Here is a 16623-nt window from a genome sequence, read left to right on the forward strand (position 1 = left end):
AAAGCTCCGTATCCCATCTATGTCTGTTAGTAAGAAAAGAAGATATGGTACTTTTGAAAAAGTAAAACTTCCGAACGGTTTGGAAACTTGGTAACATCTGAGGAAATGAACAGAACCATTCTTTAGAGATCATAATTCGATCGTAGATCTGATTAGAAATTGTTAATTTAGGAGAGTGGGTTTAAAAAATAAGCGTTGCTAAAAATGTCACATGATACATTTTAATTCACCAGAGCCGAGCTGGCTGTACACAAACTGGCCAATTTAACCCTTTCTTATTTTGTTTAGCTTAAATTAACTATTATATTTTGCAGAAGATAAACCTGGTTCTTTAACTGACATAGCCATCGATAAGCTGAGCCAACTGCGATACTTTGCATCCAAGGTCAAATTTGGTTTCACAAGTATTAACGCTGCACATTTAGTTGGCGATTCTCTCATTTCACATGCCGATTCTCGAGGAGGAGGATTCTCTGTAAGACTAGCCTAGACTCTGATTTGAAAACGGATTTTACTAATGAACAAATGACCTAAGCTGTCTGGCAATACTTCTGCTATCCTCAAGCCAAGTTGATTAAGTCTATATATATTTTTTATTGTTGTGTTAATGCATTTATTTGAATTTTTTTTTATGACCAGAGGGGGTATTCCCTGTAAAAAAGGATAAATGCTAAAAAATAGAAAAACGGTTAGGGTGTGAATATCAAATAATTATTTATATTAATTATCGTATTAATAATTTATTATTAACTATTAGTTTATTTTAATTAGTATTTTGCTTATTAACAATTAAATTAACTAAAATCAAATTCATTAAATTAACTAAATTAATTATTTGTACTATAATTCTTAAGAAGTGAACATCACCAATGGAATGCTAAAGATACTTATACCGCACTTTCCATGCTCAGTTACCTATATTTTTTTTTTACAATCTATTGTAATAAACAGGTCTATTAGTAAGCTGCTAAGGTGTCATTCCGAATTAAGACTCAGATGTGACATAGACGACAGCCTAGTTTTGTCCAACAGACTGCCATATTCACCTAAAGTGAGTGCGGGGGAAATATCCTGAATGTTCCTTACACCAGGATGAGCTCTTCTCCTATATCATATGGGAAGTGTGTTTTCTTCTCTTACACCATGTGCTAAACTGATATTGCAATCGACAGTCTGTGCCTTTTAAGATGCTATATGGAGATGCTATATGGAGATGCTAAGATGCTATGGAGTATTCTTCTCTTACACCATGTGCTAAACTGATATTGCTATATGGAGATGCTAAGATGCTATGGAGTATTCCATATTGCTATATTGATATTGATATTCCATATTGATATTGCTATATGGAGATGCTAAGATGCTATGGAGTATTCTTCTCTTACACCATGTGCTAAACTGATATTGCTATATGGAGATGCTAAGATGCTATGGAGTATTCCATATTGCTATATTGATATTGATATTCCATATTGATATTGCTATATGGAGATGCTAAGATGCTATGGAGTATTCTTCTCTTACGCCATGTGCTAAACTGATATTGCTATATGGAGATGCTAAGATGCTATGGAGTATTCCATATTGCTATATTGATATTGATATTCCATATTGATATTGCTATATGGAGATGCTAAGATGCTATGGAGTATTCTTCTCTTACACCATGTGCTAAACTGATATTGCTATATGGAGATGCTAAGATGCTATGGAGTATTCCATATTGCTATATTGATATTGATATTCCATATTGATATTGCTATATGGAGATGCTAAGATGCTATGGAGTATTCTTCTCTTACACCATGTGCTAAACTGATATTGCAATCGACAGTCTATGCCTTTTAAGGTGCTAGTGCCAATTGGCACTTTTGTGCCAAGTGCCAATTGCCAATTGGCACAATTGGGTAGATTCACAGAATCTACCCCAATGGATAAACGAGAGGCAACTCTGACCACAATTTCTATGTTTTCAAGCGATTGACTCTTAGCTATAGGGTAAAAAAAGTATCCTAAAAAATAAGAATTTATACAGAAAATGACACATAGGTGACTTTATTCTTCGTTGACTATAAAATAATATTTTTGTGAGCCCATTTGACATATCCTTATCAGAATACCTTTTAAAGAACTATTGGATATGCTCCAACCTAGATATTTACAGTAGCTACCCCAACGGATATGCGAGTTTTCAGAAACAAGTCTGACCATAACCTATTTTGATACTATTTGAGTTTTTAGCGTTCAGGCATTTAACTGACTTTTAGCTATAGATTGAAAAAGGGTCCTAAAAATAAGAATTAATGCAAAAAATGACATTTTCATTGACTAAAATAAGATCTTTGCGATTCGATTTCACAACTCTTGACCAAAATACCCTCAAAAAACTATTGGATGCTCTAGCATATAAACAGAGGTCAAGAAACACTCTTAAGTGGAATAAAGTCACCTGACCTTAATGATTCATCAATATACGTGCATTTAAGTCAGATATTATGAAGAACATATGCATCTGCTGTTGCCCTTGAAAGGCATTATGTGGTATTTTTTAGATGAGATTTTATATCCCACCTCTTTAAGGTGAAAACTGGAAGACTGATTGCTTTTGTTTTTTTTTATATGTGATTTGATTGGTACACAAAATGCTTCAGCTACTGTTTGTTTTTTAAACGCTGTACGTCTTATATAATCGATTTGGCTTCTGAATTGCTGATTTACTTAAAATTTGTGACATCTAGCTATCTCATGATAGGTAGATAATTAGTAACATAGAGACCAGTTTAGTAATTTGCAAAAAAATCCTGGATACGACCCTGAAACGGGGTTGACGACTCCTAATTATCCTGCTCTCTTTGAAAATATGCTGTCGTGATGCTTTGCTATTCTCTAGATTATAAACCCTATTGATGAGCGAGGAAACTCGGAGAAAACAACAGTCCAACGCCATTCAGCATTACCCAGCAAATTTATAAAGCTAATAAAAAATAACCTAAGTTAAAATTGTGGTTGCGTTTACTAATTTTGTTTTGTTATACTTTTGCTTCATACATACTGGAACAAAATAACTTTTGCTAAAAAATACCATCAACCCTTTTTTAATTTTTGTCTTTGTTTTTTTTTTCTTTTGCTTTTTTTGTAAGTGCACTTTTGGATTTATCGAAAATTTAGATTTTGTAAATCAATTAGTCTTGTTTGGATTTTTGTTTTGTTGGGTAATGCTGCACTCTCATTGGCGCTGTCAGTTCTTAACTCTCACCAGGTTAAATTACCTAAGAAATTACGGTAGTAACGACAACAAAAAGCAAATGAGAAAACTAACTGTTTACTTTTTATATGGGGTTTTGCATCATGTCATGTCTTGTATAGTCAATTTTAATATTGTTCCGTGACTTAATATTGTTTATGAAATACGTTTCATTATTTTAACTATGTTTTATTACTCTTAATTTGTAACTAAGGCTTATTATGTGTAAGATTGGTGCAGGGTTTTTTAATTGCTTCTAAGTTTGGTACTAATTCAGATAATGAATCAAATTTTAATTTTTTTATTTATTTCCATATGATTATTTGAATTGTTTTAAGAGAAAAATTGGTTACAGGAAATTTTCCTGAATATCTTAAAAATGTATTCCATTAGACCGGGGTGATAATCAGGGGTGGGGAGAAAAACAGACCGCCCCCCAAATTTTGAAAAAAACTGTCTTCGTTGGTCATTTCTAGCCGTTTCTAGCTGAGTGGTTAGTGTACTAAACTTTTCATCTACTGGAATTAGAATATGAGTCCTGGTACCATATTTGGTTTGGAACGAGGGGTAGTGGCATGACACTATTAACGGATTCAGAGCAGACCCAGCTCCAAAGGGCACATGGAAAAATCCGGGGAAGATAAAGACGAAGGGATGCTGAAAGCACCGCATGGCTGACTCCCCATCCATTGTATTTCCTGTCTGAAGGGTCAAGAAACGGTGACCAGCATTGCCGGTTAAGTCTAACGCCTTATCCTTTACCTTTTTTCATTTTCTAATATTTTTTATTGTAAGGAACACACACAAAAAAGAAGAAAAAAATGCCCACTAACTCCGTAGACTGTAAAAAGCACTTTTTTACATTTTCGTTTTGAAAAAAAAAAAAAAGACATTGACCGCCCCTTCCCCGCATTCCCTTCATTTTTGTGGATTAGTATCCTTGTCAGCAGAGGTAATACTTAGTTTTTGATAGAAGTTATCGATACGAATCGATAATCGATACGAATCGATAACAAAGCAAAACGACCAAGCAGCGTTACTATTCGAATTTTGCGAATATTTTTGATTGAAGTAAGACGAAGTTTTTCTAGCAAAAGCAAACTGAGATATTTATTATAATTACTAAAATATGTCCCCTTGTCTAAGTCAACAGGACTAATACTGCAAATACAATATTCTGAATGTTAATATTCTTAAATAAACTTTTTAACAACTTGAAAAAAAACAAAAAACAAAAAAAACATCAACAGGCGAATGATACGGACGGTATAACATACGTTGCATTCTTATATAACGCAAAGAATTTTAGGAAAAGTCGCAGCATTGTCGAAATTTTGGAGCAAATAGCTTGTCCAGAAGTTCAGGAGTCCGCTTTTTAAGGTGGTGTCGCTCAAGGTGTTATTGTTATTCTTCATACGGGGCATTTAAATTCTGATTTTTTGGCTCCATGAAATCGATAAACACAAGATCGGTGTTTTCCAAGGGTCGGAACGAAATAAATTGATGGCATTTTTTTGCATTTTAAAAATTAACGCTAATAATCAGCTTCAAAAATTTGTCACACAAAATACCCTTAATTGATCAAAAGAATGCAAACTGGTTTTTAGAAGTTTTTCTGTTCTTTTTGTCTGTACATTTTTTTTGTGTTTAAGGTGTTAAGGCGTTTAAGGAACATTGTTGGAAAAGGCAATAGTTTTAAAACTCATGGCATGTGTTTCAGCAATGCTAACATTAAGCTCTAAGAGAAGACGTCAATTTTATAAAGCGGAGACGGCTAAGCGATTCAATTGCGGAAATATTGGCTGGCGTGCCTAACTTAAGTTAACTTCATAAATTCATAAGTTTATCATTCCAAATTCACAAACAAATAAATGAATTAAACAACACTTTCGCACTGGGGAAAACCTACGAGGGTTTGCGGTCGCGCGAAAGTCCACGTAACTACTTACCGATTAACTCGACTGTTTACTTAAATCTCAACTATTTAACTGAAACTATTATACATAAACCGAAAACAAATAAACTATAACCTATGTACATGAAAAAATATTGATAAACAAATAACTTAATTAAAATTAGTAATTGATAAATAAAAATATAAAAGAGAAGAATAATATGAAATCCAGGCTTCATCACTCTGCAATACTCAACTCTCCCTACCCTCCCCCACCCTGTCCTCCCAATCCTACCTTAGCCCCTTCCCACCTTTACCTTCCCAGCCCCTCTTACATCTCCCGCTGCCTAACTGAAGCAGAATTGTTTAAGTCTTCCTAGAAAAATAAATCGGACATATTCTATTAAATTTTAGCGGAATTTATGACGTTCGACAAGTTGATTGATACATTTAAGCCAAGGTTTTTCTCATTTTAGATGCGGTTGGTTTGCCGGAAAAACATGCTTTTCTAGTGTATTTTGAAACAGAATCAAACCCAACTCTCATCCATATGAACTCATGAACAACTGAATGTAAAATCAGGTTACCAACGCGAAATTTGATTCCTATTAGACTCTAGCTCAAGCTAAGTTGTGAAAGGAATCGGGTTTCGCTTTGTGAACTAGATGTAAAGTCACCAATTGAAAAATAGGTTCTTTCCGTGATCAAACGTTCGTTTATTTTCTGTTTTGGTTCAAAGTTCAAAGATTTCACTTCCCCGTCAGGAGCGATTAGGTAAGCAAAAGAGAGGCGAAAAAAAAATCTTGTTGCTTCTCAACTTTGAGAATGTTTTGAATCTTAAATGATAAGATTGAACATATATGCTTTACTGTAGTTGCCCCTCAGCCTCTCTCTTTTTAACTTCTCTCCCAAATTTCTCTTGTAATACTCTCAGGGAAAGATAATCCTAAAATATCACAAGTTAAAATATTTCATCAGCTTTTCAGAAGTGAATACATACCTTTCTGGAGCTTATTTTAACTCTGAATTTCTTTTTGTTAATTGTTTAAATTAATGTTAATTATAGCCTGTTCAGCTTAGTAAATTTTTAATCACATAAGCTTGAGGGCACATCTTTGGCAAGTTTGTAATACCACAGCTAATCCACTGGCCGAATTATATGCTATTGCAGACCCAATGCGAATAGGAAACAGTTTCAGTTCTTTGCTCGTAAGTTTATGCAATTATGAAAAGAACTTTTTATACTATTTCGCTGCTAAATATCCAGTTAAATATTTAATTATCCATTCTTTGATATATATTCAAACAAGCTTTCTTTTAAATTCCCATTTGTTATAAAGAGCTGTTGGATTCCGCGCCCTCCTAAATATGAAGGAGGGTTTCTATTTCCTCCCTCAACCCTCGTTTTCTTACATTTAAGTTTAATAATTATAAAACAATGCTCGAAAATGGTCATCATCTCTGAAAAAATTCACCTCTCCAAATATTTATTTGGAGGAAGGGATGTTTAGAATATCAAAAATTAATTCCAGCTTCATATCTGTGGTTTTCAAGGTAAATCCTTTGAACAAATCTTTTTAATGGGGATTTGCTGATGAACGCCAGCAGAAGAGGGGCAAGACCCCCCGGAAAACATATCTCAATAGAAAAATGAGATATATTAGCATTCAAATCTTGACTAGAAAAGCTCCTGGTGGCACTTGCCTCCCCTCCTCTCCCATCACAGAAAATCTCCTGGTGGAACTGCGAACACATTACCCCGCCACCTCTCCACTTTTTTGCCGGTAGCCATGTCAATATAATCTTTTATGTTAGGTAGAAATTATTTTGCAATGAAAGGGGTGCTGTCACCCCCAAGCGCTAATATTTGCGAATCCAGATCGAAAATACTCCCAGGAATCAAGAGGGAATAAAGATTAATTTCTAATCTCCTACCCTACCCAATCCTCGCTCTACATGTGTCTGAAGTTTCACGGAGAGTTGCCGCTACTACTTGGCATTGCTGCCTCTGAAACTAGGAAGTTCAATATATAGTTTTTTCGATAATTTGAAATCAATCGACCGTCAACATTTACCATCAGTAGCAACTTGGTCCTGATCAGAAAATAAGACTTGTGCAGCAAGTGGCAGCGAAATGCCACTTTGCTTTGGCATAATCTTTTTGGCTACGAAAAAGGAAACAAGTAGTTTTAACTTCCGTTCAAACTAGCTTTATTCTGGTTTTCTTGAACTATTAGTGGGTTACGATCACCCCTGAAAAACAAACAAACAAGAAGAATAATAAACATGCAACCGTGATCATACTTCTCGAAGAAATTCAATGATTTCAGCTCTTTTCACGTTCAAACCCCTACAACAGGGCCCTCTGATGCGCTGAGTTTGATGGTGTAATTTCCATCAACATCACTTGCCTTCTCTGGGATTCTTCCTCTCCCTTTCTTTGAAAGTTAGGTGAATTTGCTGAGGTTCGTAAGTTTTGGTAATTAACTTTAAACTTGATGAGTTTTATATATTTGGAACCACCATAAAAGTTGATTCTTTTGATGCAATTTTTGTGAACCTTTGGTTACTCGTGGCCCAAACAGTTACCACCAACTGTTTGATTTTCTTTAAAATCAGGAATTTTACTATTTGTCAGAGATACGAGATTTAATTCAGCTGGTGATGTCGTTTAGCGGTTTGTGCTTGAAAAAATTACGGTCTTTTCTCAGAACTTAAGTCAAGTCTCTTATTTAGTGAAGCAAGCAAATTGTCCATGCCATCCTGATAGTTCGCAACTGACTTGTTTTTGAAAGTCAAAATCTGAAACTCTGTCGTCCGACAGTTTGGGGTCGTCAGCCACTGAGTGGCTTACATTCGTAAGCCACTGAAGCCAATAAGCTTTCACACTAACCATTAAGCTATCTGCTGGGCTTTGAAATTATACGGGCTGCCTCACTCACCACTGACGTATGAAAACAAGAAAGGACAAGATATAATAAATGAAAAATAAAATCAAATAGCCGAGAAAACGAGGATTTTGTCAGCCAGTAGCAAAATATAAAGACGAAAAATAAGCAAGTATTTTGACAAGGACCTCCGCCAAGTCGTCCTCAATGGTCTTAAAAAAAATTTAACCTTCCGAAGTGAACTTGACAAGAGGGGCATCAAAAATTATCTTTTCTCTTCTTTTTAAGTTCACTTCGAAAGGTTAGATTTTTTTTTGCACGAGCACTGAGGACGATTTGTTGGAGGTCCTTGTTGAAGTATTTGCTTGTTTGTTGTCTTCATATTTTACTACCGGCTGACAAAATCCTCATTTTCTCGCCTATTTGATTTGATTTTTCATTCATTATATCCATTCCTTTCTTGGTTTCATACATCAAGAATAACCAGTGTGATCTTAGAATGTATTCACTCACCATTGTATGTGCCTGTAGCTAAGAATGACCATAGTGGTTTTTACAAAAGCTGAGAATCTCCAGGAAGACAATATGTTGAAAGGTAAACTATCGTCCAGCGAAATTTTTATAACTGTTAAAAAGGGAAATGACAGGGAAGCAGGAAACATTTGGCCTGAAGATACATAGTTTGTTTTCTATTGGGATTGTATTGTTTTTACATTGTGTATTGTTGTTGTATTGTTGTTACTCTGTAACAACCTAGATTCTCTTCCTTTGAGAAGCAAAAAAAGGGGGAAAAAGATTAGGTGGATAAAAACAGTTTACTCCGTTAGATAAGTAGATTGCAGCTGTGGTTGTTTTTGCTTCTTGTCTTGAATTTTATGTAATTTATTTTGTTATTATTCTTATATTAATAGTCCTATTGTGCTCTTTGATTTTTTGACTTGTGAACTAGACTTTTAGATCAAGGCTTTAACTCTTTATGTCTTTCACTAATACATTGGTTTGTTATTGTATACCGTCCATTTTTATGATATTTTGTAATTAACATTTTAATACACTTTTTCAAAAGTTTCAGTTTTAATCCTTGAACGAAAACCGCCGTTTCCTTTTCAAAACTTTAAGTTTGATAATTTTATTCCTTCAAAGAAAAGCTTATCGGCTTTCTAGAATGAAAAGTAATTTTAATTTTTATTGTAATTTTTAGGCTGGAAAATTATTGTTAAGCAGACTTAGTTGATTAAATTGGTAATAAGTTAAATAATTAATTGATTGAATTGATTAATTAATTAATTAATTAATTGATTAAATAAATTGATTTAACGAGGAGGAAGAGATATTGCGAGGTAGAGAGTTGATTGACTGAGTGGATTGTTTTGTTTGTCTATGTAACATTATTAATAGTGGAGGATGCGTTGAAAATGTAAATAGTATATATATATATATATATATATATATATATATATATATATATATATATATATATATATATATATATATATATATATATATATAATATAAATAGTACAATAGCCAAGGCACAGAGTATTTTTATCACAGTTGAAAACAGTATGTAAGAATAGGAAGATCGGCCTTCGAAGTTAGACGAAGATATTGGAAGACACGACAATATCAGGAGTCAATTATGCTTTGATAAGATCGATCAAGGGGACAACGTCAGTTACCTTGGTGGTATTATTAGTAAAGACGGTGGGTATAGTGAAGATGTTAAAAGTAGAACAGCCAGGGCCCAGAGCTTTCTTTCCAAAAGAAGTTTTGCGAAACAAGATTAGAATATTGGAAGCTACAGTGACTTTAATGGTCAGGTATGGTTCTAAATTAGGGGAACTCCGAAAGAAAGGAGGAAGATTTTCTAGATGTTTTGCAGAGAAATTGACTACGGATTGTTATGGGTATCCGAGTGACTGACCGTATCTCAAAGAGTAGGCGGTACGAAAGTGTGGATCAATCCCTCTTTCTTGGGCCAGAATGAGAGAAATGTTAAGATGGCTAGGATACATTTTGTGAATGAAGGTTGAAAGATTCCCAAAGATTGTCCTTGTCCTCCAACCGTCTAGGATCAAATGAAAAGCAGGTCGTCTGGGTTGGGGTAGGAGGATGTCGTAAGGAAAGGGAAAGAAGGGAAAGGGAAAGAAGGGAATTGAGAACTTCCTGAGAGGGTATAAAGAGGGAGGCGTTGAATAGCTTGGGATGGAGGAGAAGCGTACGTAACTGTGTTGGCCTCGGGTAGCTTGGTGCTGCAGTGAGTTGGTAGTAGCAGAAGTATGATTTGAAACGAGAGTGTCTTGAGAAGTTGAGAAAGTGGCAGGAATTGGTTAGGATTTTTGTTGGTAGTCTACTCGCTCGACAGACAGAAAGTAAGTGGTTTTATTTTCCGAAAGTTCACATGGAATTAAAACGGAGTATAACAAAGGAAAAATAAAATAAAAGTCAAGCTAGAGAACATCACCAAACGAATTTACACATTATCTACATTAGTAAAACTACTGGCACACGATCGCTAGCCACAGGTTCGCTCTTCCCTTGGCGTTTTTCAGAAAATTCTCGGCGACACGTTTAACACAGACTGTTGAATCGGACACACCATCATCACGCTTGATATAGGAGCTACTCGTCCATGGTGGAAGTCTAAGAAGGAACTTCACGTATCGAAAAAAACCAGAACTCTTACTTTTGCACAATGAGCGGACGACAGGTATTTCCAAAAAGGTGCTATATACAATACATGTGGAAGGGCAGTGGCATTATGCAGCGACGCAAGATATTTACGGCAGGATCGATGTCTGTTACCAATAATTGACCCGTACACAACCCTGATTTTCACTTTTACATGGTGCACAAGTAGCGTCCCGGTGGAGTGGAGGCTTCTAGCGACTGGTAAACCAAGGTAAGTAATACCCTCAGATGGTTTCAGAATTGAATCGCCCAAAGGGATTTCTTCTTCGCAGCGCTCCGCATTGAAAAACAAGAGGGCCGATTTTGACACATTAAACGACAAACCTAATTTATTGTGTTGCCTTTTTAACACATCAAAGTTCATCGATAGTTGAACAGCGGACCTGTTCAAATTAAACAAGTCGTCAGCATACGTCATCAGCGAAACATCAGTCCCCTTAGAACACAAGAGGTAGTTACTCAGGCTTGCACCGGCAGAACACTATTATTGTACAAATCCAGAGATACAACTGAGCCTTGGCTGGCTCCTTTACGAACCGGTATAACAGCGGATTTGACCAGATTAGAGGGTATTTTGATTTGCGTTCTAAGGTTATTGTACCTATAATATCATACTCTGACAATACACAAATTTGGCCCTTGTGTATACGCTTCTAGAAGGATCTGTGTGTGCACCGACGAGTCAAAAGCCCGGTTCACATCACAAGAGCCAATAGCAGGTGGATCAGCTGTTGCCTCAGAATCAGAAGAAATAGCAGCATAGGCGAACAGAGCATCAGGGCAATCGAGCCCTACCGCAAAACAAAACTGGTGTTTTGGCCTTTGGAAACAGTGCCTAACATTTGACAATATAAGCATTTGTAGAAGCTTGGGGAAAGCTGGTGACAGAGTAATTGGGCAATACGAGGAGCATATGTTAGCTGGCTTTCCTTTTGTCAGGATGGGTGTAAGTTGCCATGCATAGAAAACATCGGGTACAAAACCGACTACGAATATGATCTGGTGCAATAATGTCAATATTTCATGCAAAAGACGAGTACCTTTTACAAGGTGAAGTGCACACAAACCGTCAACTCTGCGCGATTTTTTGCTATTTCAGCCCAAAGGTATTTGCAGTTACATCCGAAACAGATACGGTACAGTCCGGAAAGCTCGAGTTTGATAGCATAGATTCAAGTTGTTCGGTATATGGTCTAGCTAAACTAGGATCCGGGACACTAAATTCGCTCGTAAAGTAGGCTTGGCAGTCATTTGGATCACTAGGCATGCCCTTAGATGTGTTAGGGCGATCTTTCATGCGGTCTCTCCATAAACGACTTGGATCATTAATTATTCTCTTTGTATAGTCATTTTTCACATTCGTATGATGCTACTTGAGGGTTTTCTGAAATTTATGTTTCTTTGAGAACCCTGGAGTTTCAATACCTTCACGAATTTTCCTAACGGGAATAGCAGCCTTTTCTGCGGTTAGTAGTCCGTGGATGATTTTAGCACAGAAGGCATTAACCTGTATTGTAGTTTCCTGGATATTCCTTTGCATGTTAGCTTTTTGTAGACTAAATGGCACGCTGATCTTCTGAAGCGTCGTGTCAAGCACTGTCCAATAAAGCGGGAAGTCGGCCTTTGACTAATCTTTTATTTCATGCAAGTGTGAAGTACTTTGGCCTTTGGGACACACACATTAACACATGCTTCAGTTGGGATGTAATTGGCGGAGTGACCTCCCATTACCACGCTCACTTTGCCACTCACGTTTGGTGTGCATGTGACATGGTCTATATTTGAGACTGAACCACTAGTATATACAAATGTGGAATCTTTGTCTTTTGGGAGCACACAATACCGACTTCCAAGTGCACTTAGGATCAGCTGGGACCGAGGAGACGAGTCATCGGCTAGATTACAGTTTTAGTCTCCAATTATAAGGCATTCCAGTTTAGACAACATAGTAGTCTTGGGGCCCTTTGCAAGAGCTCGTACTGCTTTCGAGAATCGGTTATCCGATTCTTCGTTGCTGTAGTTTGTAGGAAGGTAGACACTGACAGTCATAAAGTTCCCAACCCTTGTATCCATAAAGTTTTCAGCTGCATTTAGACTCTCGGAATCAATGGTAGAACTGATCGCTAGTCCACCAGAGGGCCACCCGCGTAGACAAGACTCGGCTGGTACAAAACAAAATGGACGATTGCCTGAAAACTTGAGTAGGCTGAGGCTATTATTTGTCAGCAAATGTTCTTGGATGCACAGAATATCGTTACGCCGACATAGCTCTTCAATTTCAGGGATTCCGTGAGACACAGCTCCATTCATATTCCAAAACACAATTCTAGTATTCTGTTCAGTCATCGGAGCGCTTTTGTTTTCCGATTTGCTTTTTCATCTCAGGGCATTGGAATGACTGACATGTATGTTTTGTCGATTTATACGCTGCACATCCAATTGATAAGTCTTCAATCAGAAAACGTACAAAATCTAGTTTCTGCGTGCTTTCCATAGCCAGATATAGCTGATAACAGAAGGAAAAGTACAACTTATAGGTTCGACTAGCGCCACACTGCTCTTCCCTTTCGCAACCTGAAACGCAGGCTTTCACCGTGTCGGCATCAAATGCGGTTGGAATGTTTTTGATCACGCCTATAAAAACAGTATTAAAACAATGGATTCCACGTAATATACTGTTTGCTCCCACTTCTTGAGCTCTAATGAAAGAAAGGTCAAGATGGTTTGGTCAGGTTTTACGTATGATAGATTGTCAAACATTGAGCTTTTTAGCAATCGGTCTGGTGCCAGACGCAAAGCAGATGTCCCTGAACTTGGTAAATGAGGTTAGGTCCTGGAAATGACCTCATTCTTTCCTGGAAAAGGTATGCATTTTCATCTTTGTGCATTTATTTCTCTTAAATTAAAGTGCAAAAAATATTAAACGAGTTTACAGGAAATAAAAAAATGTAAAAGTTCCGTTCGACATCAAACCAGAGACCTATCTTGTCAAAAGCAGATATGGCAGACGTTGTGCTATAGCAACGTAAAAGTAGATTTAATATAACCTATAATTTAATTTAGAGAATGTTAAAAACTTCTCATATTTGAAACGTTGTACAACCTAATCCAAAGAAATGATTTTTTTTTTCAAATTAATCACGATATAGCATGGTGTAAAAATGTGAATGATCTTAGCGATAAGAAACAAACATAAAAGAAAGTTAAAGTTGCACAAAAAAATGTAAGCATTGAAAGGAAATAAATGCTCATCCACCAAAAAAGAAAAGTTAGTTTGACTCGTAAAAACGTAACAAAATGTATATAAACTAATTTTTTATGCTTTTTTGAGGTTTTCTTGTGTAACTCCCCTCCCCTCGACAAAAAAATCCTTGTGTAAAACACCCCCCGAAAAAAAATCCTGGATACAGCCATGGTTCAGGTAAGGCAGTAAAATTTTCAGTATTTCTACATATAGGCCTGTAATGTGTTTACAACGAATAAAACCTACCCCCATTAAAAATGTTGAATTATACTCCTTCCTCCAATAGTTTGGTGGTTTGAACTCGAGGTTCTTTCTGTCTACAGAGACATTCGCAGCCACAATGTTGGGTTCAAATCACATTATTTCGGGACCCGTTACTTGGAAAAAGGGTTGTTTTTCAAGATGCATGAACATAATAGCATTGGTTTTTTTTTCAACCAGAAAGCGGTTATATTATTGCATGGTATGGAACATGTACCATGTTTCACATAATTTCTATGTCTTTTTCTATAACAGTCTTCTTGAAGTGTTGTTATGTAATCAGTGGTGATACTTTAAAAAAACCTTGGACAAAATTGGGAGTCAAGTTCAGTCTTTTTAAAGTGAGTTTTTTCTCTGAGATGTATCCTGGGCCTGAAACCCGACTAAATTTTCGTTTTACATGAAATATTAAATTTAGCTTAAATCATGAAACAGCAATATTGATCCACAAAATTTAATTGCTAACAAGTAAAAAAAAGCAAAGATTCTGATTTGATGGCTGATTTAAAGGCTAAATACTTGCGTATAACTAGCTATTAAAGATAAAAATAAATCGTAAAAATAAGAAAAAATAGTATGAGCGGAAAGAATACTTAATCATTAACCAAAAGAAGACACTTTTTCTTATTACCTCATAATACCTTTTTCCTCATGTAGTTTATAAGCAGCACAAAAAGGGCTGCATAAAAGACAACACAAAAGTAATGAGCGAAGTGGGCACAATATATAACTTTTTCACCAAGGTACTTTGCATGGAAGCCGTTGTCACAAACGCTCCAAAGGGGCTCATTTGATTGGAAATTGAAAGCTCTGGTGCGCATTTTTAAGAGTCAAATGTGATTGGAGGGTAGGTAGCTCCACCCTCCCACGCACTTTTCTCCCTAAAATTATCAGAAAAAATTTCGAGATAGTCATTTGTTTAGCATAGTTAAAAGGCCCAATTACTATGCCTCTGGATATGTCAGATCCCTCCTCCCGCATAATCCCTTGGGTAAGGACTGTAAGTTATGTAATTGTTTGTGTATAGTATATGTTATCAGTAAAGAGAGAGGGGGGGGGTGTTTGACCTTCCAACTGCAGTTTTCAGGGAGTGTTGAGGGTAGTGTTAAACCTAAATCGAAATATACACAGTATGTGGATGTAGGTTATCAAAACAGCTTATCTCAGGAATGGCTTAGGGTAAAAAGTTGGATCTTTCAGGGAATAATGAGGGGGATGATCAATTGATGAAAAGGCAATACCTGCACGCTATTACTGCTACAAAATCAAAACACGCTTGATCCATACCAGTTGTCAAAAGGGTAAATCAGCAATATCTTAGGAACGGCTTAGCGTATTACTACTTACTACGCTGAAACTTCTAGGGCCTGATGTAGATGTTCAACTGACCAAAAGGCGATATACCCATACTACTACTGCTACTAACATTACTTCCACTACTACTACTAATACAGCTACTACTACCTCTACTCCTGCTGCAACTATTATGACTTCTACTAAAGCTAAGGGTATGACGGTGGATTTTTGATGAGTATTTAGAATAAATTTATACTAAATCAAAACACACTCTATGCATGCAGGTTGCCAAAAGTGAGAATCTCAGGATTGGCCCAGGGTATTAAGCTGTAACTTTCAGGGTATGATGAGGGGGATTATTAATTGACTAAAAGTACATAAGGGCACGCTACTACTACTGCTACTATTGCTTTTATTGTGGCTTCTGCTTGGACTAAGGGTATTAAGTTGTAAATTTCAGGAAATGTTGAGTGGGAAATTGAAATAATTTAAAAAACGTTACGTGCATACAGGTTGTCAAAAGTGTGTATCAGGAAAATCATAGGTACGGCTTAGAATATTAAGTTTAAACTTCCAGGACGTGATGAGCCCTGATAAATTTTTCATACTTTATTTTCTTCTGGCATACTTATACTTAAAAAATTCTCTATATTCTGTGCATATTTCAGCTTGTTTTGTTGTATTTTTAAGCCAAAAATTTTCCAACGTTGTTGCTCTTCGCTTGCTAAATATTATTCTATCTGTATATTCTATGTACATTCTATCTGTTTACTAGTTAGTAAATGCTAAATATTTCGTCTATTATCGTCTAATTTCGGCTAAATATCGCCTGGAAACCCTGTCAGGAAAAGGCAGAGGGTATTGGGCTTAAGTTATTTATAAAGCAAATTTATACTATCTTATTGAGCTTGCGAATCATGGGTGCTCTAGAATACGACTGGATGGCTCTCCCCTTTAGTCCGCAGGATTTTTAACCCATAAAGGGAAATCCACCAAACCAATAAAAGCGCTTCACTTCTATATAGGGTTAAACACGTTGCTGTAAAAGAATATAAACGTGACTTTTTAACTTTTAACTTTTATGTGCATAATAAACAAAAATATA

At 36.2% G+C, this 16623-nt stretch overlaps 1 protein-coding gene across 1 annotated transcript in view; it reads left to right on the top strand.

The window, feature by feature from the left end:
• Positions 1-9094, top strand: part of LOC136032657 (glutathione hydrolase 7-like) — a 104709-nt gene extending 95615 nt beyond the window's left edge. Inside the window, exon 10 of the mRNA XM_065712942.1 lies at positions 315-9094. Coding sequence (XP_065569014.1) covers positions 315-490 — 176 coding nt within the window. The 3' untranslated portion in view covers positions 491-9094. The remainder of the gene's footprint in view (positions 1-314) is intronic.
• The last annotated feature ends 7529 nt before the right edge of the window (positions 9095-16623 follow it).

The sequence above is a fragment of the Artemia franciscana genome, chromosome 11 (genome assembly GCF_032884065.1).
Source record: "Artemia franciscana chromosome 11, ASM3288406v1, whole genome shotgun sequence".
In the NCBI taxonomy this organism is placed as follows: Eukaryota; Metazoa; Arthropoda; class Branchiopoda; order Anostraca; family Artemiidae; genus Artemia; species Artemia franciscana.